At 38.3% G+C, this 18088-nt stretch overlaps 1 protein-coding gene across 3 annotated transcripts in view; it reads right to left on the reverse strand.

Annotated features, from left to right (window-relative positions):
* Positions 1-18088, reverse strand: part of LOC149317126 (putative phospholipid-transporting ATPase IIB) — a 176518-nt gene that overhangs the window by 37383 nt on the left and 121047 nt on the right. For all 3 annotated transcript variants that reach the window (XM_089516905.1, XM_089516903.1, XM_089516906.1), the window contains one exon: positions 10288-10430. In XM_089516905.1, the coding sequence (XP_089373031.1) occupies positions 10288-10430 (143 nt within the window). The remainder of the gene's footprint in view (positions 1-10287; positions 10431-18088) is intronic.

The raw sequence follows: 18088 nt of genomic DNA on the forward strand, positions 1-18088 counted from the left end.
GATTCATATTTGTACATTGCGTTTGGTGGTCCCTATATTATTATTATTATTATTATTATTATTATTATTATGCTTTATTTATATAGCACTGTAGATTTGTTTGTGATGTCTTTGATGTATGGTAAAAATACATTAGGGAATAGAGAAACTGGCGAAGAAACACAATATTCAAATGGTTTACAAACCAACCAAGAAAATCCAGCAAATGCTGTGCTCAGTGAAGGACAAGAGAGACCCTTTCACAGCCGCAGGAGTTTACTATATACCATGCAGCTGTGGACAAGTCTACATAGGTACCACCAAATCAAGGAACACAGGGGCTGCCATCAACAACAGAATAATACACAGATTAACATGGAATTTCCTCCTTACCCAGGGTCACTCACTCTCTCTCTCTATATATATATATCTCCAGCTCTCTTCTATGCCAACATACTCTGAAGATGCCAGCCACAGATGCTGGCAAAACGTCAGGAATAAACTCTTCTAGAACATGGCCACATAGCCCGAAAAACCCACAAAAAACTATGGATGCTGGCCATGAAAGCCTTCAACTTCACATAGCTAACTATGTTGAAAATCTAGCTTACTTGCTTACATATGGATTCTTCACAGTTTTGCAGTACAGACAGACACACAGGCATATACACAACACACAACACACACACACACTTTAAGATACTGGTACTAACTGTTCAGCAATATTTGTCAGCTGTCAGCACAGCATCAAACTTCTAAAGACCAATACAGTCTAAAGGCTAAATTTTTTGATATATTTGTGACATTTTCATTACAGGTCTCACACTTTTGGTATTTCATAGATAATCTCTACCACAGAAAGATATGTACAACTGTTTTAACATTATTTTAAAAATTCATACTCCACCTTACTTTTATAAAGGTGGCCCTGATATTTTATAGAGTATTATGACTATTTGCAATAAGTCACATGGTCAAGCCACTCCATTGCTTTCCTAACATATTTTACTTCAGTGAGTTGGATGTGAGTTCTCCTCCATGTATGGAAGATTTCTTCCATTAACAGAATATATTCTGATCCAACCAAAGTGTCTAGTGGAAGATCTGAGGTGGTAGCAAAGTGATTTTCAGTAATTTCTTCTTCCCTCTGAAACACCCTCTTCCATCCCTCTGGATCAGTTTCCCAAGGGATGAGAGAATGGAGGGGGGTTGGCAAAAAATTGTTTCCACCTTTTCTGTGGTTGAGCTGATGCTCCCCACAACAACATTAAAATCCAAATCAATACATGTAAGCTTGATTATGGTTCCTGAGACCACCCAGAACTCTTAGATATCTAAACCTGTCCTGTCAACATTAATCAAGAATTGCCCCTCAAAGAGATTTTGATAAGAAGAAATGCAAAATATAAAATATTTCTTTCCAACCAATGTAGATTGGTTCAGGAAAAAAGCAGATTCCATGCTGTTTCAAATGGGTCACTGGAAATTATCTGCCTATTTCAACAAATATAGCCTGTAACCAGTACAAAGCCTTGAATTTCAGAATCAACATAAATAGCATGCTTTTAGAGATCACTTCCGATCTGTAAGAAACTACAGGTTGTCATTCAAAGAGTGACATTATGTTCACCACTGTCAACAGTGACATTCTTGATTCCAAGAAAGCTTTAATTGAAGGGTAGACATTGCAGGGTGTGATGAGAAGACACAGGACTGAAAATCATCAGTGGACAGGTTCATCTGCTAATTCAGTCAAGGAAGTTTGTATACCATGTTATTTAAATTTCAGTACAGGGTGAATGATCCCATTCTCTGAATCATGGAAGGATTGAAGTTATTTTGTCATTTAACAATTATGCAGGATGGATTATTAATTGCCTTCATTTCTATCCTTTCTATTTTTAAGTGTGTCAACATATTGTTACTGAAAGCTATGAGATAACAAGAGAATCCTGAAACCTGTTTTACTATATATGCAGTTGAACATTGCTAATATAATATACAGCTAAAGACCCTTTCAGAGAACAGAAAATATCCCTTTCTGTAGAATGGAGACTTATTTTTGATCTTGTGCCCTCTATCAGTATGTCAGTTAAACACAGCAAGTCATAGAAAGAAAGCTACAACAGTGAATACACTATAATTACTGTTCAGAGATTAGATATTGTTTAGACAGTTAACATCCAGCTTTCGTACCCAAAAAGGGACACCTCTACTTGTGCTCTTGAGGTAAGTTCATTCTAGCTGAATACTTTCTTCTCAATTACAGATTACACAGTCAACTTCATGTTCTCTTGGTTTTTTTTAAATATTCATGACTCACTCTCAGTCATACAATTATACGAACAAATCAATCTATTGTATATTTTTAGAAAATCAACCTTTTCACACATTGGTACACTTATATACACAGTATACACAGAGCCAGCATGATGTAATGGTTTAAGAGTTGGACTTTGACTTTGGAGATCAGGATTTGAATCCCTACCCGGCCATGGAAACCCACTGGGTGACCCTGGGCAAGTCACGCTTTTCAGCCTCTGGGGAACACAAAGGCAAACCCCTTCTAATTTTTTTTAACCCTTGATGGTACACAACAAGAAATACACAGATGTACTGGGGGTGGGAGGGAGAGAGAATATTTTTCAAGTTCATCCCATAAGTAGGGTTTCTACAGCTCCTTTAAACAAGACATTACTCATTCCATGTGGAGATCCTGTAATTAGTTGTGTGCACAGCCCCCACTAAAATAAAGGGGTATAGGCCTATGTAGGCTCTTTACAAACCTTCTTAAAAGTACTAGTTTCAATATTTACAAATAATTTGATAAAGAGGAAGGATGGGAAGAAAAACAATAAATGTGTTAACAATGCATCTGAAGAAGAGAATTTATATCCATGAAAGCTCATGCTAGATTAAAAACCAGTAAGTCTTAAAGGTGCTACCACATTTCTTCCCGCCCCTCCTCCCTTCCTCCTTTGTAGGCTGTAAAAGACTAACATGGCTATTTCCTTGAAAAAATATTTTCATGTGTGGTGGAAATTCCTTGTTGAAATAAAAAGCTATAGAAAGATGGAGTCACCTTTGTCAGCCAGAGAGATGGTTTTTGAAATAAAGGCTTGGAGTTTAGAAAAAACTAGAGCAAAGGAATAATGAGTGCATCTTGACCTGGATGGAAGCTGGCACCAGTAAAAAAGACATAACATAAACTACTGAGATAAGGATACATAGTTGACATTCAGAAGCAAGGTTAGAAGGAAGGCTAAAGGAGGGGGTAAGGAGTGATGATGCAGTTTTAATGTATGCATGTATTTCTGTTCTGATTGTAAGAATTCTGTATGTTTAAATTGTAATTGGCCAATCAGGTGTATTGAAGAAGCTTCTTTGTCTTGAATAATATAAAAAGAGCCATTTTGTCTTGTTCGAGGTCTCAGCTTTTTGGAACTTGAATTCCACTGAGTTCAATGTTTTCCTCTGTCGATAATTGGAAATAAACGTATGGATTTTCAATTACTAGGTCCTCTTGCCAATTCTTTTGCTCTGTCAGTCCTAGATTTTTAAGTTTCCTGAAATTTCTGTTACACATGCAGCTTATTTTTTCAGGCTATCATGGAAATGGTTCAACTCTGATAACCTGTAAAGCCAATGTATTTCAAAGATCAAACAGGTATTCCTAATATGATTTAAATGGAAACTGGCAGAGAGATGGACAGCGTCCATCATATATACAGTGAGAAGGGGGAATCTTTGGCCCTTCAAAGTCACTGGACTCTAACAGCCATCAGCCACAGCCTGGTATCATAATACATATCTGAAAAGCAACCATATTAGTCACTTTATTTATAATTAGAGATCAGATGAACTTCAGAGGGCATAAAAATGTTTCCCCTTCTTGGTAAGGTAGAACCACAAAACCTCTTCATCACTTCTTACTGAATCACCAAGTTATGCCATATTATGGCTGCTTCAGGCAGTGCTGGGCTTTCATATCACCTCTTAACCTTCTCTTCTCCAGGCTAAACATCCCCAGCTCCCTAAACCGTTCCTCATAGGGCATGGTTTTCAGACCCTTCACCATTTTAATTGCCTCCTTTGGACATGCTCCAGTTTCTCAACATCTTTTTTGAATTGTGGTGCCCAGAACTGGGCACAATATTCCACAATGATTCAAAGTGTTATAGGAAGAAAATCATCCCATTGTGCATGCTCCAAAGAACATAGCATGTTCTGCCTCTATCAATTTCCTTCTGGACTGCTGCACAAATAACTCGCAATTAGAAGCAACTTATACTGTTGTAGTAGGAAAGGATGGACAGCATATCTCTCTATGCTGAAGATAAGCAATTTTTTTTTCTTTGGATCCTGGTCTATGCCTGCATATAGATGAAAGACTTGCAAGATACCATTCTTAGTACAGTGTGCTATCTTAGGAAAATAATTTGTTCAGAGGCAAGACAATTTGCTACCACAAGTGGAAAAATGAAATGTAGCTCTTCCCTGGAGTTTTTTTTCTTCTCCTCTGTCTAGGACACATGAGTTCTACACCTTCTATGAGCCCATAGGAAAAAAAATGTAAAGGTAGTCCCTTGGCATGAATGTCTAGTTGTAATAGACTGTAGGGGGTGGTGCTCATCTCCTTTTCTAAGACGAAGAGCCAGCGTTGTCCCAGGACTGCTTTAGTGGTCATGTGGCCAGCATGACTGCACTGAACACTGTTACTTTCCCACTGAGAAGTGGCACCTATCTATCTACTTGCATTTGCATGCTTTTGAACTAGATTCTACTTGAATTTGCATGCTTTTGAACTGATAGGTTAGCAGAAGCTGGGACTAGTGGTAGGAACTCACCCCAACATGCAGCACTCAGGCCTCAAACTGCCAACCTTCCAATCAGCAGAACTGGCGTCTTAAGCACTAAGCCACCGCATCAAACATTTGGGCTAATACCAAACTTCTAATAAAGGCCCGGTACAGACCGCCCAAAAAGGATGGTCTGCCGGTGCCTAGTTTTGCTCCGCGGGGAATCCGCAGCCTCCAAACCACGGGACTTCCTTGCAGAGCAAAAAGAACCCACAAAAAGCGTGTTCTTCTTGCGGCGCGATTATGACACCACAGGGCACCAATGGCACACTCGCAACATCATAATGGCGCCATGACATGCGGATGCTAGGCGACCTGCACTTAACAATAGCAGCGCCCATCTGTACAGGGCGCCGCCATTGTTACGCCCTCGTCACGTGCTAGGGTTGAGGCATGTGTGGGCGGAGCACCCTCGGCCAACCCCTAGCATGTGATGAAGGCGTCCAATAGTCCCGTCTGTACCAGGCCATTGCCACAAGAAAACAGGAGAGCACTGCTTGTATAAGTAATTTTAATAATAATAAATAAAATATTTTTTTTATTTTTGCCAGGCAATCAAAGTGCCGTACAACAGGTTAAAATACACCCATGTAAACATAATATCCCCCCCCCCCTTAAAACAAGATTAAACAGTGTAAGATTAAAAACTACATATTAAAAACCGACTAAACTAAATAAAAATCATCATGGGCAGAGTTTTTTAAAGGTTTGCAAAGAAACACTACCTTTGTAATGGATAATCTGTTGATTAACTAGGGTGATATATTCCAAAACCAATAGCTACAACCATATAGGATCCACAACTAAAACAGTTAATTTTGAAGTGGAATGTGTGGAAGAATCAGTAACTATTTTATAAATATCCTCTTTTTAACACTAATTCTCAATTTACCATTACATATTAATTTTCAATGCACTCATCAACAAATGTGACTAAAAAAATCCCCAGTAGTTAAACAATGTGTACTCTCATGCTTAGTCTCAAAGACAGGAGACACAAGAAAAGGGACTGGAAGGGAGGAGATAAAATCATGGTAGTGGTGATTGATTCAGTTGCCTGAAATGAACAACTGAAGCTGTTTGTACTCAGGTATATAGTTTATCAGTGTGGTGTAGTGTTCTGAGCACTGTACTATGACTCTGGAGACCAGGGTCAAAATCCTGCTTGGTAATGGAAACCCACTGGTGATCTTGGGCAAGTCACTCTCACTCACCCTCAGGGGAAGGGCAAGCCTTCTCTGAACAAATCTTCCCAAGAAAACCCCATGACAAGATACCCTTAGGGTTGGCATAAGTCAGAAACAACTTGAAGGCACACAACAACAATGCAATTCATGTATATAGTTGGGAAACTGGCTTGTACCTCTAGTTCTTCTTCTCTTTTGCTATTAATGATCTGAGCTTAAAACTTAATTTGAACATTAAACAATTCCTTCTCAGTCCTCTGAGCAAATGACAAGATTTGTCACAGCTGAATCAATAACACTAAGATGGTTCTATAATCCCTCCCCCCCGAAAGACTCACCACTTCTACATGCTCCTTGGTTTCTTCTGTTGTGACTGTTTATCTGCCAGTCTTCAAAATACCAAAGTGTTTTATGATGTTGCATTAGGACACAATAAATGCTAACAGGTTTTTTAACAAGCTGGAAAGAAGTTTATCCAATGAAAATAAATCTGGGAGGGACATTTGTAATGCCTATTTACTGAGGAATCTGTATAGATGAAGAAGACACTGAGCCAACATTTTTCATCAAAATAAGTGGCAAGGGGATGGTCAAACACAATCTATCCACCTTGTACAAAGCTCTGATCTCACACAAAAATTAACACAGATACAAACATTTTAACCCCATGTGTGGGCATATGGTCAACTATGTTCAATACTACGTCAATCTACTTCACAAGACCACTGGAAGGGTAAGATAATTTCATATATCCTGTTATGAGCTCCTTGGAGGATGTCCAGAATTAAATGTTTTTTATAGATAAATGAGGCTGTTTCTACACATTTAACATGGGGAGGGTGGAATTATGTGGTAAAATGCTGAGGTAGAAGAATGGTAGAAGAAAGATCACAGAGGATCTACATAAATTCAACCCAGTGGAAATTGAAATAGTTAAAACTTTCCATACCTCTGATCAAACATTGTTCTTGATTACAGTCAACAAATAAGAAGAACATTACGAATGGGAAGGGCAGCTATTCTAAAATGTAAAGATATACAACTGAGCACTAAATTTAGAACTGTCCAAACCACTGTATTCCCCATCACCATGTATGGATGCCAGTGCAGGACAGCGAGGAAGGCCAACAGAAAAAAACATTTGAGATGTGGTGCTGGAGAAGAGTGCTGAGGACATTGTGGGCAGCCAAAAAGACAAATAAATGGGTCCTAGAACAGATCAAATCTGACCTGTCTCTGGAAGCAAATATGATGAAACTGAAGCTCTCGTACTTTGACTACATTAGGAGAAAACATGACTCATTAGAAAGGACAGTAATGCTAGGAAAGGTAAATGGAAGCAGAAAGAGAGGAAGGCCAATGCTAGATGCTAGATGGTTTGCTTCAATCTGAAAAAAAAAGTACCTGAATGCTTTTGCCAAAAAGGGCGGGGGGGGGGGATGTGATACCCTATGATTGATAAAATGACTAATACAGAAAAGAAAGGTCTTATTGCAGCTTGGGATATTATGCCAATAATTTCTCTTCCTTTGAAAGTGAACTACATATGGGGATTCCCAGTGTCTGAATTCTTTCTAGGGTTGATTTAAATTATTTTTGAATCACCTTTTAGTTCACAAATGGCCCCAAAGATCATACACAACTTTTGTTTTAATTGCCTGCTTCAAAGTAAACTAAAGAAGGGAACAGGCTAATGTCCAGTCTAATTCATACACTTTTATTAGCTAGGGAGGGACTGGATATGATAAAGTTCTTCTTCTATTAGTCTCTGTTAGCTATAGAAGGACTGGATATTTAGCCTCCCCAAATGTAGAGAAGTGGAAGTAGCTGGAATCTCTTCAATGGAAGAGTCCTCACTGCAGAAATCCAAAATAGGAAGTCTCTAGTCTACATTTATCCCTTAAAATGGTATACTAGATTTTCTTATACAGTTCTTGACAACACTCTAAAACATATGTAAACTCTGAATAAATTTTAAAAACAAATCTCCAGTGTTAACACATTAGTTCCTAATACAGGGCTTCCCCAGAAGATTATGAATTCCATTACTCTATGCATCTGTTCAACTATTACATGTGCTAAGTATCTCATTTGGTCCACACAGCCGCTAAAATGTTAATTACAGCACTCAAATGCGAGCGTATGCATTAGTAAATAACTGTGCTTGGAAGATGGTTTTTACTTGTTATAATTGAATACTGTGGTTGCTGTCAGGATGGGCAAGGGAGCTGTAACATTACACTTGATGTCAAAAACATTCAAGAAATATTACAGAATATATTTCTGTTTTTTTCCCTATTTGATGTTCTTGTGTCCTGCAGAGATTAAAATGTCATACTATGCTGCCCTTGGAAAATACTGGAAACAGCCCCCCCCCAAAAAAAAAATGGATGACGCCTTTCTGTCAAACTTATATGTGATTCAAGTCCAAACAACCTGGCATTTTGGGTAATGGATGCTATAATTAAAATGTGAGTCTAAAGAACCTGTTGTTTTAGTGGGTGTTTTTAGTAATGGCTTTGTTCTACATGAAGATAAAAACTCCCTAACAAAGGAATTAATGTATTGCTTTAATAGGCTGCACCCTGAGTTAAGTTTTAAAATTTATGAGTTCTCTGCAGCATTGTTCTTTAAACAATGGTATTGTCAAATGCAACCAGTGAGAAGATTAAAGTTCTCCCAGCAGATTAAGTACAAATTATCTGTCCTCCTGTTTCAGCATCATTTGTTCATTTATCACATAACGTCTAGTATTTCTGGTCAGTGTCAATATGCTCTGCATCTTTGCAGTTAACAGATGTCTTCTCTTGTCGAATGAATTACTTTATGTTTCACGCACTGGTGGCCGCAGATGTGTCACTATAGCAACATCATTAATTTCAGATCTTACCGGAAACATGCACTCCAATCAAACCTAATTATACCACATTGCTTTCTTGTCCCACAATAAGGAAACTATAATGCAATTATTGGGATACTTCATTTTCTATTCTGCTGTGGCAAATGAGAGAGCCACTGTGATGGACGCTTCTTGTCAAAAAGCTTATTGATGAAGCACAAACCCAATTTACAATCATACAAAGGACTACCTTGCAATTATGTTAGTAATGTAATGCTCCTTAGACTCTACAAATAATACTTAATCATTTCAAGAGAAACTAGAGCCATGGTGTAAGATTTTTGCAAGGTATGTTCTTTATTCTCTCTTCATTTTCAATATGAGGAAGCCTACTTTGGCATGTGGTTAAGTGGGACAATCCCATTAACTTGGGTGGTCCAAAGAGATCACACCAATTTATTATGTCAAACATCCAGACTTCAGTAATAAAGTGACACACCATTTTTGCGCTAGCTAAGAATCTCTTAAACAACTGTGAAGATACTAATGTCTTGATACAACTTATGCTAAGGTCAGGGAACTCTTCTGGTTCCAAGGGTCAGATTTCCCCTGACATAATCAGGCCCCTCCCTTTCCCAACATCCATTTAGAAGTTTTTTACGCAGTTCCCTACTTCTCTTTGCTTGAGCAAAAAGACTCAGCCAAAGATTGAAAGGGCAAAATACTATCCAAATCCTTTCATACACTGCATGGTGTCTCAATTGGCATGTCACGTGACAGGATCTACCCTGCTATCTCTGAAAACAGAGAACAGCAAGATCTCCTATGTGTAATACACCCTCCCACTTCATGAATGGTGCACAGGGCAGAGCTCCCACTCCAGAAAGTTAGGCTCTGGGCAAGTGGAGCTTCCCAGGACCCTCTGCAGGCTAGAATAGACTTGGGAACCAGAAGCTCCACTTTCCTGGTTTATATCTTTTGGACACAACTTACTGCTTATTTATTCCATTTTTATTCATATACAGTATATTTAAATACACAATAGCAATGACCAGCAGACTAGGAGATCTTGGTTTCTATTCAGGGCAAGTCCTGTCCTTCATTTGTAAAATGGAAACAGTAAGCATGTACCTAATAATGCAGATTAATATTTATTGTAAACTATTTATATTCAAAATAAAGTGCTACAGAAATTAAAAATCACTATCTAAATCCAGGGCTGCGCGTGTATAGCCCCATGTGCTGTCCTTCTTCATTCATACCAAGATAAGGGAATGCTATAGTTCAAATTCATTTCTTTAGATTAATGGACACAAATTTTACAACAGCTACCAATCTGATAACAATAACAACAACAACAACAAAACCTTAGCAAAAAATACTGCTTTTATATTCATGCATTAAACAAATGTCTATGATATACCTGTTTTATCTGTTAGTAGATACACCAGACGCCCCAGTTCTTCAGGTATGGTACTAGTTCGGACAGCTGTTCCAGGTATATTGTCATCCTTCATAATCATCCATCCATAGGCTGCTTTACCCATATCTAGGTTTACTCGTAAACTGTAAATAAATAAATAAAATCCTTAAAACAATACCATCTTGAATAACAGAAAAGAGTAAGCTACAATTTAACCCACAGCTGAGCTTATACAAATAAGCAACATATCAATAGAGCTCCATATTAAGAGCCACAATTCTCTCTGTCTCTTTCTTTCTCTCTCTCTCTCTCTCTCTCTCGCACACACACACACGTATCAAAATTAGTAGGAAGGATATGTTCATCGTTTGAAAAAGTTACTTTTTTGGACTATGGCCTCCACCATTCACTAATTAGCATGGCCAGTGATTCTATTGGCTGGGGGACTTAAGTTGTAGTAAAAAGGTAACTTTTTGAAGTTCTGATTTATTGATTATACCAATTTTAGTGCAAGTAAAACAAATTCTTTCTTTAACTGAAATCAGCAGTAATACATTATCAGTATATGTAGTAATATAGAATCCATTCAATTTAGTAATTCTACGTGGCAGTCTATCCTCTGCAAACGTACTGGAATATCTTCCTGACATGATCTGCCACACTGATGCAGAGCTACATCCTTAACATTTAAGATTCACAACAGATATCTGTATATACATACATGTGCTGCACATACATAAATATAAGTATGCCACCTAATTAGTTTCACTCTGACCACACCTGGATCCAGTACATATTCATAAAATCCTCCATTGCCTTATCTCCCTTATTTTTCTACTCTTATATGCTGTCATGTCCCTTCCTGTGACATAACCATCCCCAGCTATCTGAAGTTTTTCTATTTCCTAAAACAACTCTATACTCTTTACCTGCTTTGCATCAAAATTCTGGATCATAAGTTTCTATTTCACTCTAAAAAGCACCACACGTATAGTCAACCCTCCATATCCATGGATTCAATCATCCATGGCTTAATTTTTAAAAAAAAATCTGAAAAAACAAACCTTTGTTTTGTCATTATATATACATAACACTCTATTATTATGTCACTGTATATAACGCGACTTAAACATCCATGGATTTTGGTATCTAGGAAGCAAGGCTGGAACCAAACCCCAGCAGATCCCAAGGGCCCACTGTAGTGATGACATTAGATTAAATAATCATATGTTGGCCTGGCAAATGTTACAAATATTATTTTAAAGCAATTTACTGTAAATAGAAACTGCATAGTTCTATTAAAAAGTTTAATTTTGAGAATTTAACATGACCATATAACTTATAACATATGGAACACTAGAATGACTCAGATGTCTCCAAATATAGGATAATGGCAGTTTCAAGAGAAGAATTAATTTTAAAAAATCTAAGGGATTTGCTTTATGTCTACATAGCTGTATTAGAAAATATAAGATTAGAACATCTGGGAAGAATTTGTTGGAATACCGTAACACTTGATTAACCATTATTGTTGTTGTTGTTGTTGTTGTTGTTATTTCTCTGTGTAACAGTCATTATAAATTGGAGAAAAAGTGCCATAATCAAGAGATAAATGCATGTTTTCACCTATCACCAACTCTTCCCCAACAAGCCCTGAACCAAATGGGAAACTTCTAAAGAGACCAAACACTTGTATGCCCATGAGGGGTCTATTTCACACAATATAAAACACATTTTCTTCCTGCTTTGCTGATGCTAGCCTTGTCACAATCCCCTGGTAAGTTATGGAATTAATGCTTGCTTTTATAAATGAATGGAGCGGTTCTGTATTTTAGCAGTAGATACTGGAAGTCAAAGCCTTAAAATGAACAAACCTAAAAATGACTCGATAATTAGTAAACTATTTCTGATGGGACCTCAAATTTGTTATTAATAATAGCTCAGATTTTATCCAATAACTGAAAATGGATCAACTAGATAAATTATTAGATTTCGAATTCTTAATTCTGGTTTGGCACAGCTCAGTAGAAAAAAGCCAGTTTCAGAATTCAAGGGCAGGTTGTAAGGTTGCATGCATCTTAGTGACACCCCGTCAATTTTCAATCTTCAGATTACTCACAAGTTATAAGGAAAACAGCACTCTCTTAGCTACAAAATGCTGCACTCTGGATCACTGGGAAAATGAGAAACCACTGGAAAAGCACAATTTTGAAGAAAGATGTCAGGATCCTGCACAACAAATCACAACTATGCAATTACTATACTAAAAAGAAGTCATTTGGAAAGGCCCTAAGATAATGTTATGTTTCCCTGTTAGTCACTACCTTGCCAGCTTTGCAGACTGCTCATCTCCTGATGGGCTAATACTATCCTTTCACTCGACGATTTACTTAGAATAGTTTTGTAGTGTCATGCACAATAACTTCCAGCTGCCTTTAGTCCAAATAAAATTCCATGGCAAAAGCATGATAGAAAATGTTGACCTGAAGTAGCAAAAGAACATGAGGAAGTATAAGAAATTATTCTCCAACCATTCCTTATTTTTTAATCATTGCATACTGGATGGGCAGTGCATTAAACTCTTACTTGATTACATACAGGCAGTTGCCAACTTCATATATTATAATCATGTAGTTGAGCTTTCCATTAGTATGGCAACAATGGTTAAATAACCAGGAAGCCTTAAATGCTTTCCCAAAGCAGTATTTTTCTGATTCTAATATTACTATCAAAATCTAAAAATACAATCAAAATACACCTTACTGGGAGACCCAAAACTTAACTTTAAAGGTCTGAATAAATTAAAAAGTTGCTGACTGACATGCAATTTCTCTGCAAGCAGACAAGATGACCTAGCTAGCACAGGGGTGGCTAACTATGGCACAGGCCAATTGTCCACTGGGACACAGCAGCTGGTCACACCAGCATATTTTCAACTGAAAGTACAGTCTGTATAATCTGTACTTCTCCCACCTGATGTAGCCACTTGCTCCTGAGTTTTGAATTTTAGTTCTATATCCAAACAAGTGCCAAGAATTCCATATTCTTTCCATGCAAAATGTTATTAGCTGATTCAGTTTCAGAATCAGAATGATATGGATTTGGAGGCCGTTTGTATGGGCCAAAAGCTCATTTCCCCCCTGGCCTCATGATGTCCTATTAGGATGATGTAAGCCAAAACCCCAGGGCCAGGATCAGGCCAGACCCTGGCAGACTGGATGCTGATCTGGTGGATATGGCCTGATCCTGGGGTAAGCAGTGCTTACCGCAGGTCAGCGTTACCCTTGGTCTGTTGCAATTTCCTAAAAATTCTGGTGCAAAGGGCCCCTACACACTATGTACCTTTCTGCACCATCTTTCCTAGTGGGAAGCCTCCTGTTGCTGCATCTGATGTGGAAACAGTTCACCTGGTCACATGGGTGTAACCAGGCACTTTATTTCTGTATCAGATTCAGCAATGGGCAGCTTCTCAGTATGAGCAAAAGTGCAGAAGGAGCATGTGCCAGTAGCAGGTAAACACATGCCCATCCTTGCACCAGCCCAGGGACTAACCTGGGTTAACAGCCCATGGTTTCCTGGCCCATCTGCTCAGGGCCTTAGTTTCATAGAGGAATTTGACAATTTCATAAACTCTAAATGATTTATTTTGTTGGTCTACTAAAGATTTTTTTAAATTAAGAAAACAATATTAAATCTAGATGTATGAAACACTGTAAAATGAACGAAACAAAGTTATTCCCACAAGGATAAAGGCAAAAACATAAGATATATTTCTCATGCACAGGAATTTATTTGTAATGAGTAGCAAAATGCATCTAGCTACTTCACAAAAACATAAATAAACTTCTAACAGATATTATGATATAAAGATTTATTTTTTATGAAGGCATTTGTCATTTAAACGTTATGCTTTTTTGTGAAAGTGACTTAAGAGTTAATGAGTATTTTTTACCAAGGAACTCATTCTGAAGTCGATTGGAGTCTCTTCTCCAATTCATCTTACATTCTAATCAACTGAAACAAAAATATTCTGTACACCACTCTTCATGCAGTCTGGGTGTGGTAAGAGAAACGCCCATTCTATCAACCTCAGGAAAGTTCTTTAAAGTAAGAGAGAATCCTTGAATGTTAATCTTATTTCCACTCCATTTGATGATGCCATAACTGTTCCACTCTTTTCTCTTTAGATAAATGCTGCTAACCTTTTAACAGAAACAGCTACATAAAAGGTTACACAGATCATTATGAAGACTGAAAACCAGGATTCTAACGTGATACACACAAAGCTAAAAGTTCCTACCCCAATGCTGCTGGAGGCTTTTTACTGAAGTACTTAGAAAATGTATCAACTTCCTCTCAGGTGGCAGCATTTAACTGCTGCATTAAAAATGGAGACAGTGCAGTTTTTAACTTAAATTTAATAAATGGTCTTAAACTAGGTTTTTGATCCAATGAACAGCATTTAACATACACACATAGTCCTAAAAGGGAAAGGAAGGACTGTCAATGCAGGAGACAAATGATCCCAGCAAGGTTTTTTTTGTTTTTGTTTTTTTTTGGTAAATGTATTTCCTGATATAACAAATGCAGGCATTTAAAATGCTATCTCAATTGTGAACCATCTTCTTAAATCATTCTCATTAATACAAAGATCATAGTCTGTCAGAAATTTTACGAGGTCAACATTTTCAAACTTGAATTCTTGAATGTCAGGTCATCCTAATTAATTTATTTTAAAAAAGTATACTGTCTTCAATATTTCTGTTCCCAGGATGGTGCTGGAATCAGTATAAACCTCTTAGAGACAGAAGAGCAATTTCTGTTTGTAGAATGTGTCTGACCCACGGAATTACTTCCAGGAACAGAATGAAGGAGAAGTATACTCCCTTCTCTGCAATATGCTTTTAAGTTCTGGGTAGCCCTCTGGAGTGATTAGTGCTGAGTAGTGGGATGACACCACCCACCCATGGGAACATTCTCTATAGAATTCTCTATAGAACCCCAATAATGAGAAGTTCCTGCCAGCAAAATGAAATGTTAAATCCAGCCCAGTAAGGACAGCAGAACTGTTAAAAACATTATAATATACCAATAAAAACATGTTTAAGAAAACAGTATTACAACAGCTAGGTAAAATTCAAATAATGGTGGGTTATAGACCGCCGCTTTGCGGCGGTCTCCCACGGGCGCCATTTGCTCCGTGAGGGAGCTGCAGCAGCCACACCGCGCGGTTCCCGCGCGGAGCAAAAAAGAAGCTCCATTTTGGAGCTTCTTTTTGCAGCGCCTCTATGACGTCGCGAGGCGCCTGGGGCGGACTCGCGACGTCATAGCGTCCGATACGTAAAGATGGCGGCGCCCATATGAACAGGGCGCCGCCATCTTGTACGTATTCTATACGTACTAGGGTTAGGGGGGTGCGGAAGCACCGCCCCTTCCTAACCCTGGTACGTATAGAATACGTACTAAATGGTGGTGTGTAACCCGCCAATATTTTAAAATGTCTGAGGGGCGGGGAGCATTTGCACCAACAAGACATAAACAGAGGTGTGAAGCAAGCCTTCCTGGAGAGAGACTTCCAAAAATGGCTATCACACAACCGATACCCTCTTCAGTTGCCACCAGACCCACACATGAAGATCTCAGTGTACATATAGGTTCGTAAAGGAGGAGGTGGTCCTTCAGAATGGTCCTTAAAGCATATTCTCACTCGTTGCATCAAATTTAATTCTACTTGTCTATGCTGGAGAACTCCAGTGCTGGCATAAGCCAAAGAGAGAGAGAATAGCATTTCTGCTTTTTCTCTACTTAGGGTTATTTTTATTTTTGTTTATGAATCAACTCCAATTTAAACCAATGGGGGGCAGCTGATATACGAGCTCTGGGGCATGCATAGAACAAAAGCTGAGTCGACACTATGTACAGGAGCCAGGAATGTTAAAAACCCTGTGGTTCCACTGCCTCTCCCAGTAATGCCCTACAGTCCACTCCTAGTACCCCTCTTACATTTCTTGTGCCAAGAGTTCCAATAGTGGGGGGGGGGGGGGTGAAGAGACTGTGTCAGATGTTCCACGGCAGCAGAGGGTATTAGTCAGATCTTCCACTTTATCAATAGATTCACCCTCAAAGATGAAGATTTGATAAATAAATAGTATGGCATCTGGCAGATATTGCTAGGGACCATAGGATATCAATTAAATGAACACCTGTATTTGAAGATTTCAACAATGTACAATTGTTGTGTACCTCCAAGTAATTTTTTACTTATGGAGACCCTAAGATGAACCTGTCATAGGGTTTTCTTGACAAGTTCCTACAGATGGGGTTTGTCACTGCCATCAAAGGCCCAAGGTCATGCAGTGGGTTTTTATGCTTAACTGGGGAATCAAACCCTGATCTCCAGAGTTGTAGTCTAACACTCAAACCACTAAACCATGCAGCAGTGTGCAATAATAAAACATTACTATCATTATAATTAACATAGAATATAAAATCAACAACTATACAAGGGGCGCTTTCTAGAATAGGTGAGTTTTCAACATGTTCGAAGAAATCTTATCAGCCTCAGTAGTGGTTAATACACTAAACACCCAGCTCCAAATGATTCCACGGCATACCTCAAGAGAACATGGCACCATCAGTAGCGCCTTGCCAGATGCCTTCAATGACTAAAAGGGTCTATATGGAAGAAGTCCATATAGAAGTCTCCAGGTCTCCAGCCTTTTAAAAGATGGACCAATGGTGAACAGGGATCAGTGGAATTTCTACAAAAGATGTGTTTTTTTTGTCATTGGTAGGTCATTTCTCTCTGTAACCTAGCTGTGGTATTTAGCACTAGTTGCAGCTTCTGGACCAACCTTAAGAACAGCTCCACCATGAGAAAATTGCAACAGTTTAACACTGACATTATAAGTGTTAAAGCGGGAGTTTGGAAAGTTACTTTTTAAAAGTAACTGGATACAGATATAGCTCCAAGGTCCAAAATAGTCAGCTACAATGGAAGTTAACTCTTTAATTTCCCATTTCTTAAAAACAACTTCTCTATGTGTATGTTTACTTACACACACACACACACACACACACACACACACACACACAGAGAGAGAGAGAGAGAGAGAGAGAGAGAGAGAGAGAGTGTTATTCAAAGTAAAATCTGGATGGAATTTATTGCTAGCACCTATTATTTTTAACTAGAAACTTTGAAGCTATAGCTTGGATCACTGTGATCAGATTATCCTTGTCAAGAAATAGCCATAGCTGGAAAAATTCAGTTTGAGCTACTGAGGTCACTTTGGTTTTCAGCAACAAAGATCTGCTGGCTACACACTAGATCCTTCAGAGGAAGTGCAATCCAGTCTGGAGGTACTCTAGACTACAGCTCTTCATGAAGAAAATCTCACACTTTGATTTCTAATATTTAGTGATGATGTCCAAAATTCTTGCTATTAATAGCTGTAAGGACAGACAAAACTCATTTAAAATTAGCACTGATAATATATATGTATCCACCTGCAGTGTGCTGAGTGCTGACCTTAGCAATACCCTTTACTGGAAAAATTCAGAAATTGCTTTAAAGCTGCACTCAAAGTGATGTTTGCTACTGATTACTAGAGAAAGCAAGCATGGTGTAGTGGTTTCAATATTGCACTAGGACCTAGCATTCTACTAGGACCAGGGTTCAAATCCCCACAGAGACATGGCAACTCATTTTGATTGTGTCACAATCTATCAGACTAAGAGGAAGGTAACAGCAAACGTCCTCTGAATAAATTATACCCCCCCCCCCAAAAAAAAGCCACATGGT

This window comes from Sceloporus occidentalis, unplaced genomic scaffold, assembly GCF_023333645.1.
Source record: "Sceloporus occidentalis isolate IW3139 unplaced genomic scaffold, rSceOcc1.0.p SCAF_3, whole genome shotgun sequence".
Lineage (NCBI taxonomy): Eukaryota > Metazoa > Chordata > Lepidosauria > Squamata > Phrynosomatidae > Sceloporus > Sceloporus occidentalis.